At 34.7% G+C, this 24,622-nt stretch overlaps 1 protein-coding gene across 6 annotated transcripts in view; it reads left to right on the forward strand.

The window, feature by feature from the left end:
* Nucleotides 1-24,622, forward strand: part of ADK (adenosine kinase) — a 490,160-nt gene that overhangs the window by 150,723 nt on the left and 314,815 nt on the right. For all 6 annotated transcript variants that reach the window (XM_027595868.2, XM_027595867.2, XM_027595870.2 and 3 more), the window contains one exon: nucleotides 7,954-8,032. In XM_027595868.2, coding sequence (XP_027451669.1) covers nucleotides 7,954-8,032 — 79 coding nt within the window. The remainder of the gene's footprint in view (nucleotides 1-7,953; nucleotides 8,033-24,622) is intronic.

A 24,622-nucleotide genomic window follows, 5' to 3' on the forward strand; every position in this document is an offset into this window, starting at 1 on the left:
ATAATTGTATGGAAAATTGTGTGTTCTTCCATTATAGAATGAAGTAGATTAAAAAATGTTTTTGTTGCAAAGGAGTTTATATGCTTGTTACATTGTCAAAATAAATGTATATAATATCCATACTTGCTCCTGCTTTGGAGCTAACCACTATTAACACCTTGGTTGTACTCTTCAGATCCTTGTGTGTGTGTGTGTGTGTGTGTGTGTGTAGGGTAATTTTGTTTGCACTCTGCACATGTATATTGTAATTTTGTTGGATTATATTGTGTGTTTGTTTTGGTAACTTAATATTTCTAAATTGAAATATATGGAAATATCAGTAGATACAAGGTCTAACATTTTAAAAAATTTAGCTCTTTAGTAAAGCAGTGCATACACACAGTAAAAATAAAGTGAAAAGTTAAACACTTCTCCAAGACTTCTAGCTTTGGGAAATGGACTTATCCTGCCTTTCATCAGGATTTGTTAGAATTTATTAGGTCAAAATTTGGAATAAGACTAAGTTTGCCCATTTACTACTGTTACTACCGACTATTAACTGTGCATGTTATGCTGGAGGTCCTGAGTTTCTGAACTAAGGCAAGAAAAAGAGAGAAAAAAATTGTCATTGTTCATAAATGATGATTATATATGGCAAAAACAGATAAATTATTGGAATTAATTAGAGATATTAGCAACTTGGATAGATAAAAATTGTTATATAAAGAATTCTATTTCTGGGGCTTCTGGGTGGCATAATTTGTTAAGTATCTGACTCTTGGTTTTTGGCTCAGATCTGATATCAGGGTCATGAGATTGAGCCCCATGTCAGGCTCCATGCTCAGTGTGGAGTGTGCTTGGTTTTCTCTCTCCCTCTGCCCCTTCCCCCTGCTCTTGCTTGCTCTCTTTCTCTCTAAAATAAATAAATAAATCTTTAAAAAAGAATTATATTTCTAAATACCATCAACAAATAAAAATTAGGTTTAAACAAATATCACAGTAGTAGTAAAATAAAGGAAGTATGAAATAGTGATTCTAATAAAAGATGTGCAAGATTTATGGCAAAAATTATGAAACTAATTGAGAAATATTAAAGACCTGAATAAATATATTGTGATGTACAGTGTGATCAAGGTTTAGACAGTTTAATATTGGAAAGGTTATCATTTTCCCATATATATATATTTAATGCAATCCTAGTCAGAATCTCTACAAATTGTTTTTTGGAAATTGACATCTAGTTGTACATTTATATGGAGGTACAAAGGACCAAGAATATTCAGTGCACTCATGAAGAACAAGGTGAAGGTACTTGTTTTTCATTAAGACTTATAAGGCAATAGTAATTAAGACAAAATGCAGTTTGTGCAGGGGTAGACATATGTATCAATGAGTCAGAATTAAGAGCCCAGAGATGGTCAAGCATACATATATCGGGGCGCCTGGGTGGCTCAGTCGTTAAGCGTCTGCCTTTGGCTCAGGTCATGATCCCAGTGTCTTGGGATCGAGCCCTGCATCGGGCTCCCTGCTCCGCGGGAAGCCTGCTTCTCTCTCTCCCACTCCCCCTGCTTGTGTTCCTTCTCTCGCTGTGTCTCTCTCTGTCAAAAAAATAAATAAAATCTTAAAAAAAAAAGCGTACATATATCATTATCTCTCTCGCTCTGTCTTTGTATGTATCTATAGTGATAATGATTCTGGAGGTTACCCAACTGTTTACTTTATAACTTTTTTTAAATTGCACATTTATTTTCGATATCTTTAAGAAATTTATAAAAAAAACAAAAGAAAGCCCAACAATATAACTTCCCTCCTTCTCCACGCCACAGACCTACAAGTACTAACAGTTAATGTTTTTAGTTTACATTATAAATTTACTTAATGTGGGTTATGCCCCATTCTTTAATTAACAAATTTACATGTCTATTGACTCTCCTCTGGAAGATGAAGAATATAGTGCACTTATACTGTTTTTTCTCTTTTTCCTTTCTCATTGCCTTGTTTATGCTTTTTATGTATTTTAATTTTTCCACTGATTTTATGGCTTTAAACAATAGACTTAAAACCTCTTTTCAAAGTTGATTATTAACATTCGAGATACTTAGACTCTTTAAATGAAGAACATTAGTAAACTTCTCTTTCATCTCTCCCTTTTTCCATCTTCAAAATGTCAGTGTTATATATGTTTTTACATTTTGTAAATGTTACTAAGTGTTAAAAATGTTTGCAACTGTAATTAAATGTTACATGTTGTATCTCAGCATAGATTCTAAAATTGAAAACCAACAAAACCTCATTACCAAATAACTAGGTAACTATTATTGGAAGGATTCATAGAACAGAAACTACACTCCTTTGTTATTAAAATTTTTGCTACTTAAGGGAGAATTTTACATGTAATAAGATATAATGGGCCCTCTTTAAATTTCTTTTTGGATTCCTTTACTCTTCCAAAGTCCTACACAGTTCTCATTTTTTTCTTCCCTTTTTTTAACAACCATGGTGTCTTCTTTCTTATGTCTCTTTTTGATTGTTACACCTCCAAATTAATATATTATTTTTGTTTTATAAATGCAGGGGAAAACAATACTTACATGTGAAGATTATATTTTCCCTTATGAGTTAATAATCTGAGAGGATATTGAATTCTATTTGGAAAATCTTTTTTTTCTTCTAGCATAGAATATAATTTTTTTTTTTTGGCATCCTATATTCTTTAAGAAGTCTGGTGTATTTATTCTTACTCCTTTTCAGATAATCTGTTATTCTTCGCTCTAGAAGTTCTTAAGGTTTTCTCTTAATATAAAGAGTTCTGAAAAAAAAAAAACAGTTCTGAAATTGAACAAGGTGTTGTCCAAGTATAGATCCTAGTCCCCTCCCTAAAAGAATTGCTTCATATTGGACAAATCTGAAGATCATATTTTTTTCTCTTTTGAAGACTTTTTTTCTGGTATTTCTTTCTTACTCTTCATTATCTCTAGTCTCCCCCATCATTCTTCTTAAATGGACCTTGGGCCACCTGATCCATTGTCTGTGCCTCTTAATTTTGCTTTTATACTTTTCATCTCTTATATTTCCTGTGGATTTTGGGGTGTTTTCCTGGGTGTTTTCAACTCTCTTACTTCCATCTTATTTTTTATCCACACATTTTTATTGTTCAGGTCATCCTTTCAACTACTGATATTTGTAAAAATTTCAGCAGAGGTTAAGCTAATTTATAGAAACTGTTATTTTCTGGTTGCTTCTTTTTCATATAGTTAGGCAGACAGATTTTCCTGTATTGTTTCTGAGAAAAAATTAGTCAGGTAGTAGAATATAGTGCAGCAGTTCTTCAGAAAGTTAAATAATTAAATTTAACCATTAAAAGTTAAGTTGAGGGTGCCTGGGTGGCTCAGTTGGTTAAGCAACTGTCTTCGGCTCAGGTCATGATCCTGGAGTCCCGGGATCGAGTCCCGCATCAGGCTCCCTGCTCGGCGAGGGGCCTGCTTCTCCCTCTAACCCTCCCCGCTCTCATGTACTTTCTCACTCTCTCAAAATAAATCAATAAATCTTTAAAAAAAAAAAAGTCAAGTTGACCCAGCAACAACCTAGGTGTATGCCCAAGAGAAATGAAGATAGTATGTCCACACAAAACCTTGCATGTTGAATATTCATCACAGTATTATTCATAATAGCCAAAGATGAAGACAACCTATGTGTCCAGGGATGGGTGAATGACAAAAAAAATGCTATATCCATATAACACAATGTTATTCATCCATAAAAAGGAATAAAGTACTGATAGATGCTCTAGCATGTATGAACACTGATAACATTATTCTAAGTGAAAGAATCTGGTCAACAAAATCATACACGTATTATATGATTTCATTTATATGAAATGTCCAGAACCGACAAAAGTACAGAGATAGAAAGTAGATGAGTGGCTACTTAGGGATGGGGATATTTGGTTTCAATAACTAAAGTAGGGGATTTTCTTTATGAGTTAATGAATATACTCAAAGTGATAGTGGTGATGGTTGCACAATTATGAATATATTTAAAATGATTGGATTGTAGACTTTAAATGAGTGAGTTGTATGGTATGTGAATTGTATCTCAATAAAGCTGTTACCAAAAAAAATTTATTTTTTTAATTTTTTTTAAGATTTTATTTATTCATTTGTCAGAGAGAGCACAGGCAGAGGGAGAAGCAGGATCCCCACTGAGCAAGGGGCCTGATGCGGGACTCAATGACCTGAGCCAAAGGCAGACGCTTTACTGACTGAGCCACCCAGGCATCCTCCCCCCAGTTTTTTTTTTTAAGAAAAAAAATAATAGGTAGGCTAAGATGCTACACAATTGTCAGGATATGGAGGACTTTACAACTACAGATTGGAACATATAAACACCTTTTACTCTTGTGGATAAGGTAGGAGTGGTTGGAGAGTGTTCCAAATAGAGTGTTTAAAGGAATTACTCTTATTTTATGTCTCCTATCACTGCTTTGTCAATTCCATTATATTTTCTTTCTGTTAAGCTAGATTTATTATTTCTCAAATTTGTGGTCTGTGTGTGGCCTCTTTGCTTGCTTAGTGGTGCTGTTATACATTTGTTCATATATATGTATATGTATAAATATATATAAAACATGTTTTTTGACATCCAGTAAGACTTGGAAGAGGAAGCAAACATATGCTTCATCAACTGTCTTGACATGTGAGGTCCTGATATTTTTGTACCTCTTGAACTTATTCCAAAAGTAATGTTAATAAACAAAATTTTGGTTTCTATAGAAAACTCTCTTCATTGGGTGGAATGAGGAGAAATATACATTGATTTTTGTGTGTTTGTGATTAACAAGTATTCTGATACTACAGTTCTGATTTTGATTCACCCACTGTGCCATATGTGACCTCTGTTTGGCAATCCACTCAAACTTTATGCCTAACTTTTCCCATTTCTTTTTTTTTTTTTTTATTTTTTTGAGTAATCTCTACACCCAGCAGGGGCCTCAAACCCACGACCCTGAGATCAAGAGTCACAAGCTCTACTGACTGAGCCAGCCCGGAGCCCCCAACTTTTCCCATTTCTTAAATGAAGGCACTCTTTTAGGTCCATTTCATCTCTAAAATTGATCATGTTTACTCTGTTGTTTATTTTTGTTATTGAACTCTCTCCCTGCACCATCCAATAGTACTTTTTTATAAGAGTGGGATGTTCTTTATTTGTGTATCCGGTATGATAGCCCTCTTTACATGTGGTTGTTGAGCACTTGAAACATGGCTAGTGTGATGAACTGAATTTTTAATTTTATTTAACTTTATTAGCTTATATTTGAATGTCTATAGCTGTAGGAAGCCAGTAGCTACCTTATTTAGACCAATATTTCTAGACTATTCTGGTTTAAAAAACATTAATTTTGTTAGATGATCTGGAGAAAAAGGATTACATGACCAAAAAAGCTTAGGAAGTGTGTGTATTATATCCATCTTGAATTTTAATGTGCATATCAGCATATTAAAGGCCTTGAGATATTCTGAAGAAGCCTGTTTAACTATCATTCAGTTTTCCTAAAACTTATGGGTACTCAGAACCCTCTGAGGTTTTAGGGTTAGGTTCCACAGCTGACATTTATATAATACTTATTATATGGCTACAGTTACTGTTTTAAGCATTTTATTCAAATCGTGATTTTTTTAATGCTCACCACAAGTTTATGAGGTGGGTACTATTGAACTGCTATTTTACTTTCCTCACTGGAAAGTGAAACACAGAAGGATTCATAGATGTGGCCAAGAACACACAGGAAGTGGTGCAATTTGCATTCTGATCTGCATTCAGATTGCTGTTGAACAGTATGTGTATGCCTTCCAAAATAGACATTTCATTTTACATTTTTCATTAAACTTTCCCAAGTTCTTAGAAATGTACTGTAGTTGATTTATTATGATTTTAGTATATAAAACAAATTTAGGCCCATCTCATTCCCCCCCCCCAAATATTATAGCTATTTCATTAGTAGTTGTTTGAAGGGGGAAATTGATGATGGATTAAAGAAGGCTATCACTTAAGGAAAGAAATCCTTGAGAATGTGAGAAAGGATGGTATTGCTATAACTACCATAAAATAGGGAGCTTACAATAAAATCGATTCTCTCACAGTTCCAGAGGGTAGATGTCTGGATTAAGGGGGTTGGCATGGCTGTGTTCCTTCTGAAGAGCCTAGGAGAGAATCCTTCTTGCCTCTTCTAGCTTTTGGTGGGTCTTGGCATTCCTTGGCTTTCTTGGCTTATGGCTTATCACCCAGTCTTTGCCTCCATCTTCACATGGCCTTCTCCTTTGTGTCTCTTTGGTCTAAGACTTGTTATTGGATTTAGGGCCCACCTGAGTAATACAGGAGGGATGGTCTTATCAAGATCCTTAACTTGTATCTGCAAAGACTCTTTTTCCAAATAAGGTTACATTCACTGGTTCTGGGGGGACGTATCTTTTCGGAGGCCACCGATTTGTAATTGAACTCATTACAAATATGATCGAAAACCTTTGGAGGAATTGGTTTTTGAAAGTGGAGGGACCTCAAATGAACCTAGCAATTGATCACTGTATGTTTACTTTATCCATTCACTCTCCTTTCTCCTCTAATCTCTAACATCACTCTTAACTGATACCCAGTTCAGAGAGTAAGTAGAAGAGAACTTCCCTTGAACTACTGCAACTACCCACCTCTGCATCTGTGCCTATATACTTTGCCTTCTCTACTGTTATTATTACATTAAATGTATTATTAGTGGTAACAAATACTGCTGTCAAGAGTTCTGGGCAGGTTGGCTAATTTTGTTTATTGGCATCTCAGGGTTTTATAGATATAATTCCAAGGCAGTTGGAGGTATGGCAGTGGGTATAACTCCATTTTTCCTATTCCTAAGATAACCATCTCTATATTTGTCTTTTTTATTTTGAGGTTCTGTGAAATGTTTCATTTTAGTGAAAGGATCTACTTCTATCTTTAAAGTTTTTAAAGGTTTAAAAATACTTTTCAAGACTGAAACTTTCCTTGAATATGCTACTCATTTCCCAATCTCTCTCTTTTTGACCGACCTCCTGTAGCACTTGCTGCCTACATTGCATATATTTTCTTACTCAATAATTTGATGTTTTCTAGTTTTCTGTGTTTTCTCATGTGTATTCATCCTTTTGTCCCTCCAAAGCTTGTTAGCCCTTTGAAATTAAATTACATACTTAATGTCCCTTGGGTTTCTCCCACAGACTCTAACATGCTAGAGACATGTAGGGAGTATTGATTTGAGATCCACATTAATAAATGCCATCTAATTTGAGATTTATTCAAATCAGTGTCCATAGTCCTTTGGCTGCTATGTGTAGTAGGAGGTGTGTACATGGATCATCCTAAATGGAAAGCTTCATTTGTAGTGAATGTATGTATTTTCCTGGAAAGAAGTCTTATATCTTTTATCAGATGCCAAAATAATGAAGTATATCAAAGCTTTAAATCATTTTTCTCTATGCCTTTATTTGGCAGATACAGAAATTATGTCACCAAGCAACTTGCTTAGAATCATACAACCCAGTGTAGTTTCCCAGTTCTTTAAATTATAAACTGATTATCTTTATGATATCTAAAACTTGAAACTTATTAGAATATATATTTGTAAGGATCCTAGAGATCACTTAATATGGGAAACTATGCATTACTTATAATAATTTATGAATTTTTATTTTTTACCTTTTTTAGTTTATTGGTTAATTATGGGCAGCTTATATATTTTAAATTTTTGTAATTGTGGATTTGTGGAAGAAATTTCCTAAGTTTTGAAATTCAGCAAAGTTGTTTTTTGTACATATTTCGGTTCATTCAACAGAATTATGTAATTCAAAATATTTTAGTAATTGTAATTTAATGTACTTCTAGTCAGAAAAATTTGCATTGTGACAACTGACAGATGCTAATTTTTTTTCTACTGTGATTTCCTTGTAGGTTTGATGAACTTATAAAAAAATTCAAAGTTGAGTATCATGCTGGTGGCTCTACCCAGAATTCAATTAAAGTGGCACAGGTTGGTTAATTATTTTAAAAGTTATAAAGAAATGGATTCAAAATGACTCTAGACTATTGCTGTCAAATAGTTTTGTTGGTTTTGAGTTGGGATTTTAGCAATCACTGCCCATCTAATAAAAAAATTATTTTATTTTAGTTGTTATTCCTTTGATTATTGGTGAGCTTGAACATCCTTTAATATGCTTATTGTTCATTTATATTTCTTAATTACTTGTCGAATCTATTGACTGTTTATTTTATAACTTTTCAGTGTTAATATGAATTCTTCATATTTTGTGGATATTATTCCCTTTATCAGTTGAAAGTATTTATTTCTTATTTGTACTTTAACTCTGATTAGTGTGCCAGAGTTCTTTGTTTTTATTTTTTTAAAGATTTATTTATTTATTTGGGAGAGTGAGCAAGCAAGCGGGGGGGAGGGGCAAGGGGAGAGGGAGAGAGAAACTCAAGTAGGCTCTGCACTGAGCATGGAGCCTGACATGGGGCTTGATCTCACGACTCTGAGATCAGACCTGAGCCAAAATCAAGAGTCAGATCCTTTAAGTTACTGTACCACCCAGGTACCCAGGTTTTTAGTTTCTTTAAACATAATTAAACTTTATGGCTTTGGTATTTCATATATTATACAGAAAGGACATTCATATAACAAGATACTGCCGATTTTCTTGTGTTATATGCAGCTGTATAGGCATATCCCTTTTATACATATATACATACATAAACATATTACATGTGTGTGTAAATTCATGTCTCTGTATCTATACCCATCTGTATCTTCCAGTGGATAATTGGATAAATTCATTTTGATATATACTCTTCAAGTCAACAGCCTAACCTAATCTTGAATGAGAGTGTTAATGTTCTATGTGTACTTCTAATCACAAGGGACATGAAAAAGCTTTACCTGCTACCTCTGGTTCTTAACCTCTGCGGTTTGAAAACTAGCTCAGAATCCTACTTACTGCAGTTGTAGGTCAACTCTGATGGACTTAGGTCATTTTGAATTCTCATTGATTAATGCTTTCCTTTTGTATTTTAAGTAACTTTAAAAGACTAGAGAAATGGAAAATTGACAAAAGTTGAACAATTTCTGATTTTTTGAACTAAGTCTTAGTTGACTTAGACATACAGTGTAATTATCCCACATACTTCTAAAACTCAGATTTCATCATACTATTAAAATATTTTCAGTTGTAAAAATTAATTTCTAAGGTAGTCTGGTCATTTGTGTGGAGTGGCCTGAGGAGAAGGTCCTTGTATTTATCGATTGATTTGTGTTGTTTCTGTAAAACCTCTTCCTGCTGACCACTTTGTGAACTCAGCTTAACAAAAATAGGATCATTTACTTTTTGTCCTTAGGTTATATATTAGTTGCTTGAACTGCCATAACAAAATACCACAGACTATGTGGCTTAAACCGTAGAAATTTATTTCTCACAGTTCTGGAAGCTAGAAGTCCAGAATCACGGGGCCATCAGGATTGATTTCTGGTAAGGATTCCTTCCTGGCTACCTTCTCACTTTGTCCTCACGTGGCCTTTCTTCTGTGTCCACTCAGAAAGAGATCTCTGGTGTTTGTTTCACTTCTGGTAAGGACATCATTCCTACTGGATGAGGCCCTCACTCATAGGACCTTATTTAACTTTAACTAAAGGTGCTATCCAAGAACACTCATATTGTGGTTTAGGGCTTCAATATATGAATTTTTGGGGAGAGGAGCACAGTTCTGTCTGTAAGAGATAATTTTTTTAAAGCCTCAATCTATTAAAGCACATTCTGCTGCCTCTTCAGTCTTTTTTTTTTTTTTTTAAGATTTTATTTATTTATTTGAGATAGAGAGACCACAAGCAGGTGGAGGGGCAGAGAGAGAGAGGGAGAGAAGTAGGAGCCCCACTGAGCAGAGAGCCGGATACGGGGCTCGATCCAAGGACCCTGGGATCATGACCTGAGCCAAAGGTAGACACCCATTTGACTGAGCCACCCAGGCACCCCGTCTTTTTTCCTTCTGGATCTGGGAGACTACTAGCTGTCCACTAATAAATTTTCTCCTTACTTGAGGATCTTCATTAATTTCTACCTTTCCAAAGTTTATACTTAACATAATATCAAAGTCTTCATTTGATTTATACCCGATATTAGTCTCCTTAGTAAAACAGTCATTTCCTATTATTATTTTGCAACTTCCATAATATTTTATGTGCCCCATAACAATGTATCCTAGTAATACTTTATTTGTTCCTAGCTTTAAAAAAAGGAAGTAAATAGAATTTAAAATTTTGGGCCATCAAACAATATTTTTATTTTGTTATTATTAGTGGTAAATTTGGGGTTAACATCGTATCCTGATTGCCAGACTATCCATTTTCTTTTTTACCATATGCAAAGCAATTCAGCCAACATGTGTTGATATGTATAAAGCTCTGTGCTATATGATAGACACATCAATAAACAAGAAATATTCCTTTTACAAAATTCTTGCTTATATTGGGAAACTTAACATTTCTTTTCTCTTTAACCACTATCCTAAATTTTCCTCTTCTGTTCTTCCTCTTTTTCTTCATTACTTATTAAATTCTTACTCTGTGCCAGGCAGTCTATTAGATGTTAGTTAGATGTTAATGATGGACTTGGTCCATACTTTTGAAGCTTTCATTATAATGAAAATATAGTTGGGGAAAGGGGTAGTGGGGCACAGAGAAAGAATGATAAACTATTAAGTACAATATAATGTTATAGGAACAATCCTTTCTACCCCTAAGAGACAGATAAACAAACCCGTTTACAAGAACCAGAGTAAAAATACATCAGTACTCACATATGTGATTTCTCCGGTTTCTAGAAACCTGAACGTAAAACTCTATAATCTTCCCAAGGACACCTCCAATATGATATTCAGTTACTAGTTGAATCACGACAATTCCCATTTTCTCAGTGGGATTTTTATCTCATGTTCTTGATTTTAGGAAGTTTTAAATTTGAACTAGGAAAACTAAAAGAGATACCCATGAAAACAATTTTTCTCTATCTGACTTGAACCCTTCCTCCCCTGGCATAAGACTGTCAGTCTGTTTTGTAAGATGTTTTTCCAACTGTTAGTGGAGCCTCTCAGAAGCTGCCATAAGGAGGGAAGGGTGATGCTTGATTTGTTCTAGATTTGTTTCTCTAAAAGCAGAGCTGTTCTACTTTATATTTTATATATTAACTTTGATATAATATTGAATTATTTTAAAAGTTATACTGCCCACTCAGGCCCATTAGGATGCCTACTGTCATATCAACATTTTTTATGTTTGTGTTGGCAAGGAGATAGAGAAATTGGAATCCCATACACTGTTGGTGAGCATGTAAAATGGTGTATCCATTTTGGAAAACAGTTGTTTCCTCAGAAAAATTACAAATAGAATTATCATCTGATCCAGCAATTCCACTTCTGAGTATGCTATGGACTATATGTTTGTGTCCCCCTAGATATATGTGTTGAAGCCCTAACTCCCATTGTGATGGTATTTGGAGTTTGGAGATGGAGCCTTTGAGGGGTATTAGGGGGTTAGATGAGGACATGAGTTATCTAATCATGAAGAATTAGTTCTCTTATAAGAAGATACACCAGAGACTTTGCACCGCCCCTCCCTCCCACCACCACATGAGGACGCAGTGAGAGGATGGCCATCTACAAGCCAGGAAGAGAGTCATCTCCGGGAACCAAATTGCACCTGGGATCTTGGATTTCCGTGCCTTCAGAACTATGAGAAATAAATTTCTGTTGTTTATGCCATCCAGTCTGTGGTATTTCATCATGGCAGCCTGAGCAGACTAAGACATATTACATTCCCAAAAGAATTGAAAGAAGGGTCTTGAAGAGGTATTTGTACACCCATCTTCTTAGCAGCATTATTTACAATAGCTGAAAGGAAAACATAGAGCTATTAAAAGGAAGGAAATTCTTACACATACTACAACATGGATGAATCTTGAGGGCATTATGCTAAGTGAAATAATCTAGTCACAAAAAGCCAAATACTGATGATCCTTATATAAGATACCTCAGGTTGTCAGATTCATAGAGATGGAAAGTAGAATGGTGATTGCCAAGGGTTAGCAAGAAGGGGGAGTTATTGCTTAATGATGATAGAGTTTCAGTTTTATAAGAGGAAAAGTTCTGGAGATGGATAGTGGTGGTGGTTCTTCAACAATGGGAATGTACTTAATGCCACTGCACTGTACACTTACATCTGATTAAAAAGGTAAATTTAGTGTATGTCTGTTTTACCACAATTAAAAAGTAAATTTAAAAATGGATTCTAGGGGCACCTGGGTGGCTCAGTCATTGGGTGTCTGCCTTCAGCTCAGGTCATGATCCCAGGGCCCTGGGATCAAGCCCTGCGTTGGGCTCCCTGCTCCGCAGGAAGCCTGCTTCTCCATTTCCCACTCCCCCTGCTTGTGTTCCCTTTCTCACTGTGTCTCTCTCTGTCAGATAAATAAATAAAATCTTAAAAAAAAAAAAAAGATTCTAAAATGCTTCCGTAGGCAATGATATCAAGTTACAGATTTCATTCGCTTCTTGAGCAATCAATGAGGCAACATAACAACTTAAGAGCATGGGCTTATTCTTGGGACCATGGGAGTACGTTTGAACTGGGTTTGAGTTTAAGCTTTGTCACTTTACTGGCCTTGAAGCCGTGAGGAATTTATTCAGCTTATCTGGGTCTTTCATCTGTAAATGTGGTGGTTAAAGCTTATCTTGGAAGTTGTAAGGATTAATGTGATAATGTTTATAAAAATTATACTACTTTTAAAAAGAAAGCTTGGAAACCACTAGGGTTGAAGACTTTTTTTTTTGTTATTTTTCTGAATGTTTTTCATCTTAACAAAACTTAAATTTACCCATTTATGGACAGGACAACCAGAATTGTGGCTCTCATCCACTTAAAAATAGTAATTTCAGTCTAGCCCTCAATTGAACCATCTTGTTTTGCTTTTCATTTCCCCTAATATTTTGAAACTACTTTTCCTTTCCATCTGATGATCTAACTACATATTTGCTAAATTATAATTTATGCCTAGGACGCCTCACAGTTTTCAAAAATGGTACATTAGAAGTACTTTCCTTTAGAAGGACGATTTCTCAGATTTTCCTTGGCAGACAATAATAGGAAGAACTGATTCATTTGTAGATAAAGCTCATATTTATTGAGTGTCTGCTACGTTCTAGTCATTGTGCTCTGTAGTAACTGGTGACTTAAGCTCTCTTTTTTAAATTTTAAGAAAAAACTGAAAAAATAGAGCCTTAGAGTGAACAATCCTGATACAGTCTTAGTTGTATCTAATTCTGATATAGTCTTGTTCAATGAGGACACTGAGGTTGAGCTTAGAGCTGTCTAAAAAGTTGAGGCAAATACAATAGAAAGGAGTTGACAGGGATACCCCACCAGGGAAAAGTACTGGGTTTTGTTTTGTGTTAATGTGTTTGATTGGTTGGTTTGGGGCTTTTCTTATCCATTTGAGTTCTCCTTCACTCCCCAGAACACCTGGATTACAGGTTTCCATTTTTTCTATCACTCTGCATTATTAAAGAAGCAAGTATTAGGCAGCAACTAGCAACCCAGTAGAGCTGCACTAACTGAATGTCTGCCAGATGCTGCGAACTGTAGATCTGAAATAGGATGAGATCTATTCTAAGGGTAAAATTTCAGTGACCATCTAAGTTTTCATAGACTTCTTGATGGTATATACCATGTGAAATATGTATTTTCTGTATCTGTATGTGTTTTATGTAATATATATTTTGAAAATACTCAGTTCTTCTGTAAAGAGAAGAAAAAAAAGCAGGTGGATGGAATTCATATATAGTAAACTGGTAAGTTATAAGATTGAGCCAAAAGTCATAGGACTTTTTTTAAAGTATAGACAGTAAATAATCAAGTAGCTTGGGAAATAGGCAAATCTGGTGTTCTGTATATAAATAGCCAGTAAGTTTGTAACCTGTAAAACTGCTAAGGATAGACTAAAGAAAAACTGTGTTGTAACAAATAAGAGTATTATTTATAGAAAGGGATGGAAAACCATATCATGAGCATGTACCACTAAGCTAATAGTTATATCATTCCAAATTAACCACTCATTAGTGACACTTAGTATGTTCTTATTCTGGCCCCATACACACTACCCAGGAGAGGCAAATAAAACCTTGACTGTTCAAGCTTTAGCATCTTTGCTCTTGAGTTTCTCTTAGAGGACAAGTAGAGTGTGTACATGTGATCCTAAGCACTACTGTCTGTGGTCCCCTTGCTTAAACTGTGACCCTCTTCTCATAAGTACACCAACATCATCAGGGAAGACTGATGAGGTGAATAGACAGGGCATTTGAACATTCAGCTAGTGAGGTCCTAACTTGATTGCCTCCTAATGTATTACACCATGATTCTTGGCGTTTTCCCCTTGCTTCTTGCTGTTTTTTGTGGTGGTGGTTGTTTTCTAATGGATGAATTGTAGTATCAACATCTTAATTTGGGTGGTAGGCCCTTTTTGTTCTTTGCCTTCTGGGATAGCTGGCATGTTTATATATTTGGAGGCTACTAGTGCTTCAGGGTAATTTCCCCACACAGTTCTAGGTTTAAGTGGATTTCTCCTTGTTCTGTGGTTTAATAATACCTTACATGGTAGCTACGGAAAAATATGCAGAAATGTTGAAAAGGATTATTATTTGCAAAGATCGTCACTTCTATGGAAAAATAACTAAAAGTCATACAGAGAGTAAAGGTTAACACTTTATAATCAGTGTACAGCTCATTCTGTCACATCTGACCAACAACCATACTTTGATATTATCAAGTGATGTGGCAAATCATGTCAACAAGAAAATGTTTCCATTAGTTCTTTGATACTTTGATTTGTTAAATTATGTTCTTGGAGATTTCATTGTAATCACAGGCCGCATAAAACAATATTGTTGAGATGTCCAAATACAATTCTAGACTTTTCTCATCTGCATGTTTGACAGTGCAAATTTAAATTTTGTAAAATTTCAGTGTAAAGTTCTTTTTAATGAAAATTTGAAAATCTTACCTGAAAAGTATTCTGCACCCCTTGTATACAACACTGCTAAAAAGTGGTATGATTTGCTTACCTGTGATATTGATGTTTCGTAGTGAAGGTTTTGGGACACTTCAATTTTCTCAATATGTACAGGTGCACTTAATGTGATTTTTGACTGTAAAGAAATGGAAGGAGGTAGCCTCCTTGGACATGTGCCTTAAAAATGGCTATAATTGTTGGACTTAGAAAAGATATCCTGCAGTAAAATATTTTTAAAGTGTGAGACAAGAAGAATGTCCTTGTCTAATTTGGCAATACATTGAGGATGAGAATGGAGAAAAAGATTTTACTAAAACAGAAATTTATATGCCATTTCTCCAGAAGTGTTTGATGATATTTGAAGAAGCCATACGGAGAGTAGAAAAAACTTATACAACAAACAAATGTCTCATTTTTGTGTAATATGACTGCTTTGCAACTCAAGGTGGGGGAAAAAAAGTCACCACAAAAGGGCAGCCAAGTTAAATAAGACCTTTTCAATTTCTTTACTAAAACTGTAACTCATTTGGATTGCAACTTTGACAGCATAAATTGAAATTACCAGTGTGCTTCTGAAATGATGTTCATTTTACACATGGAAAGCATATATAATTTAAACTATCAGTGCAAAGGACATGATTGATAAACAGTTGGAATACAAAAACAAGCATTTAGATTCAAAGTAGATGGATATTTTGTAGAGTTTGAAACTAATTCTTACATATCTAAATACCAGCCATTCCTAGTAAGTACAATCCTAAATATTCCATGCTCAGATGCTTTTATTGAGAGGTATTTAGCTTGATATCATCACAGGACTGACACCAAGAATATGGAGTTGATCCAGGCAGAGTGATTAAAATGAAGTTTACATTTAACTATATTCAGTTTTACCACACTAAAAAGAAGGCTGTCCTAATGGTTCTACTCAGTTCAGAGAAGTGTTATTGGAAAGAGACACAAAGAGTAAAACTATTCTATTTCATGGGACAAAAGGAACATGTCATTGTTATTTTTTCTAAATACTGGCAATATCTGTTTAATCCAACTGTTTTTACTCTTCTTTTAAAAAAATCTTTCATTTATATACATTAAGAATGTACAATATGGCCTATAAAATTTAAATTCCAATAAAGAGTTAAAAAAGGTAAAATAAGTTGCTGTATTTATTTTAACAAAAGAAACTAATTATTATATTTTCTCACACATATTATTTAATTAGTCCTACTTTTAATTATTACTAATTATCACTGTTAATTGTTCCTATTGTTTAAATATTAACACTTATATAACAGAAAAGTAAATAATACAGAATAATATATACTTTCAGATAGGTACTGTATTGTTTTGTTCAGGCTGCCATAGCAATACCACAGACTGAGTGGTTATCCAAGAGAAATTTATTTAATCAGAGTTCCGGATATTAGAAGTCCAAGATCAAGGTGTTAGCAGCTTTGATTTCTTCTACTTCTTTTTTTTTTTAAGATTTTATTTATTTGAGGGGGAGAGAGAGAGAGAGAACACGTGCATGGACTGGCACGCACACAGGAGCAGGGGAAGGGGAAAGGGGGAGGAAGAGAAGAATCCCAAGCAGTCTCCATGCTGAGCATGGAGCTCCAGCCCCATGTGGGGGGCCCCCATCCCACAACCCCAAGATCATGACCTGGGTGGAAATCAACATCAGTTGCTCAACCAACTGAACAACCAGACGTCCCAGCTTTGATTTCTTCTGAGTCCTCTCTCCTGTTGCTGTCTCTTCACATAATTGTCACTCTTCACACCCCTGGTGTCTATGTGTTTGTATCTATTTTTATAAGGATAATGGTCAAATTGAGTTAGGATTCACGATAAGGGCCTCATTTTAACTTATTTACCACTTTAAAGGTTCTATCTCTAAATAATAATAGTTGCATTCTTAAGTTCTGGGGCTTAGGGCTTCAACATATGAATTTGGGTAGGACACAATTCAGAGCATGTCAAGTACTTATTTATATGTTTTGTATTTTTGGTAGTGTACCATTTTGATTTTCTTACTTCATTTGTGTGTTTTAGTTATTTTTTTAGTGGTTACTTTGGGGATTGCAATTAACATACTAAACTTATAACAACCTAGTAAATAGTACCAACTTAGTTTCTTTTTTTTTTTAAAGATTTTATTTATTTATTTGAGAGAGAGAATGAGATAGAGCATGAGAGGGGGGAAGGTCAGAGGGAGAAGCAGACTCCCTGCTGAGCAGGGAGCCTGATGCGGGACTCTATCCCGGGACTCCAGGATCATAACCTGAGCCGAAGGCAGTCGCTTAACCAACTGAGCCACCCAGGCACCCAACCAACTTAGTCTCAATGGCATACAAACATTCCTCTCCTTTGCCTTTCCATCCTCCCCCTTTATATTGTTATTGTCAGTAATTACTTCTTTATACATGGTGTGCCTATTAATATCGATTTATAATTATTGTTTTATTCATTTGCCTTTTAATTCCTACAGGAATAAAAGAGGAATTGCAAACCAAAAGTGTTGGCTTTTATATTTATCTATGCAGTTACCTTTACCGGTGTTTTTTTATTTCTTGTTATGTCTTCAGGTTACCATCTAGTGTCCTTTCATTTCAGTCTCAAGGACTCCTTTTATCATTTCTTGTAGGACAAGTCTACTAACAAACTCCTTTAGCTTTTGTTTATCTGGTAATGGCTTAATTTCTCCTTTATTCATAAAGGGTAGTTTTGCTGGATATATAATTGTTGGTTGACATTTCTTTTAGCAGTTTGTATGTCATCTCACTGCTTTGTGGCCTCCATGGTTACTGTTGAGAAGTCAGCTTTTAATCTTATTGAGGACCCCTTATTCATGAAAAGTCACTTCTCTCTGTTTTTAAGATTCTTTCTTTGTCATTGATAATTTGGTCAAGGCTTGGTATGGATTTCTTTGATTTTATCTTCCTTGGAGTTCATCGGGCTTCTAGACTTGTAAATTCATGGATTTCATCAAATTTGGCAAGTTTTAGGTCATTCTATTTTTAGATACTTTTTTCTATACCTCTCTCTTTCTCCTTGGATTTCTATAATATATATGTTGGTCTGCTTGGTGATTGTTTTTTTGATGTTTCTGTTGAACGAGTTTGGAGCTGTCTACCAGTTTGTTCCATAATTATTTGTTATATCATTTATATATATATATTGTGTGATATGTCCCTTCTTGGGTTAGCGTTCTAAAATCTTGGTTACTCTACATTAAGGCCAGTGGCCTATTGTTTTCTATTTCCACACTGGAGCTGTTGGTTTTCTTAAACCTGGCCTACTTAACTTACTAATATCACCTCTTTGTGATCCTTATTTTTTAGATCCTCACAACAGCTTATGAGATAGACAAAACAATGTGGTCTCCATTTTAATAAGGAAGGATTCTGATTAAGGTAGACAAAAATGCCATGATGAGTAACTAAGCAAAGTAGAGTTAGAACTCAGGTGTTTTAACTGGAACTTCTGATTACTCTCCTTACTGGAGATTTTTCCCTCTTCCCTAGAAGACTTCAGTTTTGACTTGTCTATATGTTTGAGGTTTTGAGTGTTTTCACATACCCTTTCCACTTCTTACAGTCATCTTCAATTTAGGAAGAATCGAAGGTTGTCAGGGAAAATCAAGGATCCATCATTTTAAATATAGTTCTGAGTAAAGTAACTCTTTCTTTCATGCTTCTTAGGGACAGCAGTTTTCCTTGATGTTTAGATACCTTTTTGATCCTTGGACATTTATGCTTTTTTCTGAATTATTGAATTTTTCAGAAGCCTGATGACCAGCTACATGTGATATTCCTATGTTGTTTTCAGTTATATAAGTTCACTTGTTTTTATGTTTCCTGCAAATTGACTTACTGATTTTTCTAATGTTCTGTAGTTGTTAAAAGTTTGTCATTGTTTGTTCTGAACTATAAGTAGATCATCCTTATAATTGTTAAATAACAAAACTGAAATTGAAGATCTAATTGGCTTTATTAAATGATTTGTGATTTATGAATCAGGCAGCATCCCATCTTACAAGTAGAGGAGAGCTCTACTGAGCTGCCAAAAAGGAACAGTTTTTAAAGGCAGAAAGGGAATGGGAAAAAGGAAATTGTTAGGAACAAATGTTGCCCTTCTAAGGAGGACTGAAAGGGATCTATCAGTACATTTCCTAGTGCTGACCAGGAAATTCCATGTTGACTGGTTAAAAGGTTACATTCTTGGGGGTATTGAAATTGTAGTTAGGTTAGGTATTAAGTCTTGGTTTGCTAATGTGGGGCTCTTGACATAAGTGACTTCATTTTGGACCTGTGGTTTTCTTTTTAACAGAATAAATTATTACTTCTCCCTGTCACTCCCCAAAATGTTGAGGCTATGTGGATTTTTATGACTCTCTATTCAGTAATAAAGAGTAACCATTTTTCTGTTACTTTAGTAACTGCCATCTTTGTAAATAAAGTATATTTTTCTCTCACTTAAAGCAGAGATCTTTGGGATAAAATAATACTTCTTTCTTTGCTGTACTCTAGATCATTTTATAGAAACTACTATATTTGTGTATATATATTCCTTACCTTCTGACTCCATTTGTCTTTAGGTAGTAGAGATGACACTAGCCTTCTAATTACAGGTTTTCTTCCTTAATCATATATACAAAACCATCAGTAATGGATCTGAATTTTTTCTTCACATAGGCATTAAACATTTAGCTTTGTCTTTTCTTGAATTCTTAGATCCTTATTTCTGTCTTTTAATTCCTAACCTGGTTCTTAGATCATCAACTTTCCAGTTTTCCAATTTCTCATGTTTTTCCTAGTTAGATAATCCTCCATATTTATATTTAGCTACTATTGAAATTTTCACCAAGTTTTTGTTTTGATTTTAATTAAATTTTGTGAGAACTAAGTACCAGTGTTTATATTTTTATACAGGATTTCACCTGGAGGAGAAGGGGTGTGCTTTGGTTTTTCTTTGATTCAAATGTCGTCTTATGAACCAGTTTCCAGAATTGTGTTTTAAAGCTTTCCCAAACTATGTACACTGAGTTCCTAAAACCTTTTTTTTTAAGTTTCAAGAATCATATTTGAATGAATAGAAACATGTTGAACCAAAAATTGTAAAGCTGGTATTTCAAGAACCATATAGCATTTCCAACTGAGTCATAATATCTAGAAATTAAAATTGAAAATCAAGACCTTCATATTTCTTTTCTTTTAAAAAAACAGTTAATCTCTGTGATTATTCTGTATTTATATAGATTTCTGATTATCTCTTTTTTTTTGTGACCTGTTTTACCTCAAAAAACCAGTTAGAGATTAAAAGGCTTTTTACTAGATGTACCTCTGGGAATCTGTGAGCAGTCCATACTGCTTACATTTAAAAAGAAGAAATGACGTTGGAGTGATCAAAGAGAATTCTCCATTCTAATGTCTTACACCTGGAACAGTTGTGGAAACGTCAATAACACAACTGTATTTATAAATACAAGAGCAGGATGTGGCAGATGGTGATGCAACACAGGCTTGTCAAACCTTATGTCATTAAAAAGGAGGTTCCTGTTGGTGCCAATTTTAAGATTATGAATAATTTTAAGTAATTTGTGTCTTACAAAATAAAGTTGACTATTCAAAATATTTCTGCAGTTGAAAAAAAATTTAAATATGAATTAATACCTCCTTTCTTTGGTAATCTTTTTCCTTGTTGGATTAGGTTGTGAGAGACTTTAGTAGCTAAACAAGGTGAAGAAAGCAGTGTTTTGTTTTCCTAAATGATATTTTAATGGATTTGTGACATTTTTCTAAGTTATGGCAGATTTTTAATTTTTTTTAATTTATTTTTGCTTATTATTATTATTGTTTTTATTTATCCGGCATCTGTTTATTGGGATAGTTTCCTACTCATCTCAATACAGGGTATTTTTAGTGCTCCTGCCATCAGAGAAGCATCCTTCTGTAAGCCTTACTTTTCGTCCTATAGACTGGCCGAGGACAATGAAAAAGCCAACACACAAAACTACCATTTGTGCATGGCTAAAGATGGTGATTTTGTAGCATCCTGGCCACTTCACTTCTATGAAGGAGGAGTTGGGGCTCTGCGAACTTACTCTTGTGCTTCCTCTTCTCTTCTGGGAGTGGTGGAGAAGGTCCTTTGTGAGGGGCATGTTCTCCTGGGGAGGTCATCACCACCAGAAAGTCTGTTGGGTTTTTAATGTAAAGCAAAATTTATATATCTTCTCCTTCTCTCTCTTCTTTACCCACTCAGTCCTTTCCTTTCCTCTTTATGCTTTCTTCCTTCTTTTTTCTTTCCATTTTTTTCCTTAAATTTTATACCTTATATTAAGAGATTCTTTTACCAGTATAAATCTTATAAATTTCAATGTGGTGCATTGTTCTATGGTATGACATTAAACATGGGTACAATTTGAGATTGTGTTTCTCCTGCCGAAGAGCAAAACAAAGAGACTTCTGTAAGAAATATTACAAGTGACAGTTTCTAATTTCATCCAGGGCATAAAACTCTTGCCTTGGTTCCATTCCTTTTCATTCTGTTTTGGAGTTAGAATTTAGATACTTTAAAAGTAAATGTCTTATGGATAATGTATTCATTTGTTTGAACTGAAAAAGAAAGTCAGACCTCTTTGGGTAGAAAAAGTCTCATTTGTTTAGTTGGTTGGGCAATGAGGATGGTCTTTGCCAATTAAATTATATAGTGGTACTGTCAAGCTGCCTGCTTTTTAAAGAAAAGCTTTCCTAGAGCTTTTCTGTGTTCTTTGGTACTTTTGATGGTGAGATACTTGAGATAACAAAGTAAAAAACCAAATAGTCTACATTTTAGCAAGGCATAGTGATTAGGGGTGGAGAGGATATGCTTTGGAATTAAGCAAAACTGGGCAAGCAAAAACTCAGGCAAGTCAGTTAACTTCTTCAAGTTTCAGTTTCTTTTTTTTTAATGGGAATAATTGTAATAATTTTATAGCCTAATATTTTCAAAAAGGTAAAGTCATAAATCTCATAGAAAATGAACATGAACAGATAAGATGTTACATTTGATTTAAAAGAAAATTCAAAGTCCAGAGACATGTGTGGTTGATGAAATAAATCTAGAAGTATTACAAAACTGACTCTTTGGTGGGGTGGCAGGTTTTAATTCTCTCTATAGGGTCAGATTTTATTTACTGATTTAAACACAAGAATTACTGCTGTAAGTAATGTATAGACTTATAAAATAGCTTAAAGATGATAAAAGGTATAAACAACATGGAATCAGAAATCTAGAAGGCTATGCTCTAAAAAAAAAGGAATTTGGAAACATGTTTCTAACACAGTTGTCTTGGTCACTTCCTTCTCCTCTTTATCTTCAGCCCCAGTGCCCTACCCCCAGGGAAAAATTAGAAACCCAAATCTCTCTGATTCAGAAAGTTTTTTTTTTTCTTCAGATGTATCCCCGAACCTTTCTTTTTTTTTAAGACTTTATTTATTTGACACAGGGAGAGAGAGAGCATAAGCAGGGGGAGTGGCAGGCAGGCAGAGAGGGAAGGAGAAGCAGGCTCCCCGCTGAGCAAGGAGCCCGATGCAGGGCTTGATCCCAGGACCCTGAGATCATGACCCGAGCCGAAGGCAGCTGCCCAACCGACTGAGCCACCCAGGTGCCCCCAGAAAGTTTGTTTTTTTTTTTTTTTTAAGATTTTATCTGAGAAAGAGTGTGTGTGCAAGCAGGGGGAGAAGCAGAGGGAGGGAGAGGGAAAAGAAGGGGGAAAGAATCTCAAGCAGACTGCACACTGAGCTTGAGCCCAACATGGGGCTTAATCTCACAACCTTGAGATCATGACCTGAGCAGAAACTAAGAGTCGGATGCTTAACAGACTGAGCCACCCAGGGTCCCCTGATTCAGAAAGTTTTAAATTATTGCTAAATATTTAGTCCAGTTAGTTGTACATTATTCTTTCCACAAAACTTATTTTCTGTTCTTTAGTCTTTCCTTAGAATGATCTTTAGAATCATTTTATCTATGTATTAAAAAAAAAACCCTCCTGAGGTTTGATGGGAATTTGGTACAAGTCATAAATTAATTTGGGGATAACACACATCTTTATGTTGTGTTTTGATCAGTAGAATGACATTACAATATCTCTACTGAGTCAAATACATGTTTTTTTAGTTAAATAGTAGTGTTTTATAATTTTTTAATAAAGATCCTCATACTTTCATATAGGTTGTAAGCATTGTGTAGTGTGATATCATTCTTATTCTTGTTATTTCTACAACTTTATAATGACATCTCTTTTTTATCATGCTTTCTAGGTGATTATTGCTGGTATAGAAAAGATATAGTTATTTTATACTCAGATTCAGCATTCCTTTACTGATTCTGTTACTTTTTTTAGCTAATATCTTCCTTGAGTTTCCAGTTACTCCTGTTCCGTGAAAACTGTTTTCTCTTCCTTTCTTTTGTTTAATGCTTTTTCATATGCTATTGCAGTATCAAGAATTCAAAAACTTGGGGCGCCTGAGTGGTTCAGTCAGTTAAGCATCTGCCTTGAGCTCAGGTCATGATCCCAGGGTCCTGGGACAGAGCACCGAGTCGACGGGCTCCCTGCTCAGTGGGGAAGCCTGCTTCTCCCTCTCCATCTCCCTCTGCCTGCCGGCTCCCTCTGCTTGTGCTCTCTCTCTCTCTCTCTCTCTCTGTCTGTCAGATAAAGTCTTAAAAAAAAAAAAGAATTCAAAACCTCTGTGGAGAATTTTAATATTGGCTTTTAAAGGTATGTGTTCCATGTTAGAGAAGAATTATTCTAATCCTCGTATTTTTACAACTTATATTAAGAATAGGTGTTTAGTTCATTACATAATTTATTTCCCTTTTCATCCTATTGTTAAAATATTTAAATACTTTTCCCTTTTTAGTTACCTTTGTATTTACTAAAATACAAGCATTATGATGGCAGGCACTTTGTCAGTTTTGTTCTCTGTTTATCCTCAGCATCTCCAACAATCTCTGTCATTTAAAAGACATTCAATGAACGTTTTTGAGTGATTTGATCAATTAATAGACATAACCCTATGTGATAAAGCTATATATTTTTTTGCTGTTTGATTATATGACTTGTATTAATTTTATTTAATTTTTTGACAGGCCAAAACAGCTTTTTATACAAATATAAGTATTTCCTTTAGTGTATTTATTAACTTTTTTCTTTGAATGCCATGTATTTATACATTTTGACAGGCAGTATAAACAAAGCAGTAAAGAGTATAGACTACTTTAGAGGCAAAGACGTGGATTCCAGTCCTTGTTCTTCTGCTTACATACTGAGTGACCTTAAACTCTGCTCTTCACATAGTTTCTTCACAAGTAAAATGATGATAACTCATAACAATGCCAACTTTGTAATTTAAGAGAATTAAATGTGATAATACATGTAGGTTACTTAGAATAGTGCCTGGCATATAGAAAATGATCAAAAAATCTTAGCTGTGTTGTCCTACATTGCTTTAGTTGAATTTGATTTTTGGTGTGTG

This window comes from Zalophus californianus, chromosome 15 (assembly GCF_009762305.2).
Source record: "Zalophus californianus isolate mZalCal1 chromosome 15, mZalCal1.pri.v2, whole genome shotgun sequence".
In the NCBI taxonomy this organism is placed as follows: domain Eukaryota; kingdom Metazoa; phylum Chordata; class Mammalia; order Carnivora; family Otariidae; genus Zalophus; species Zalophus californianus.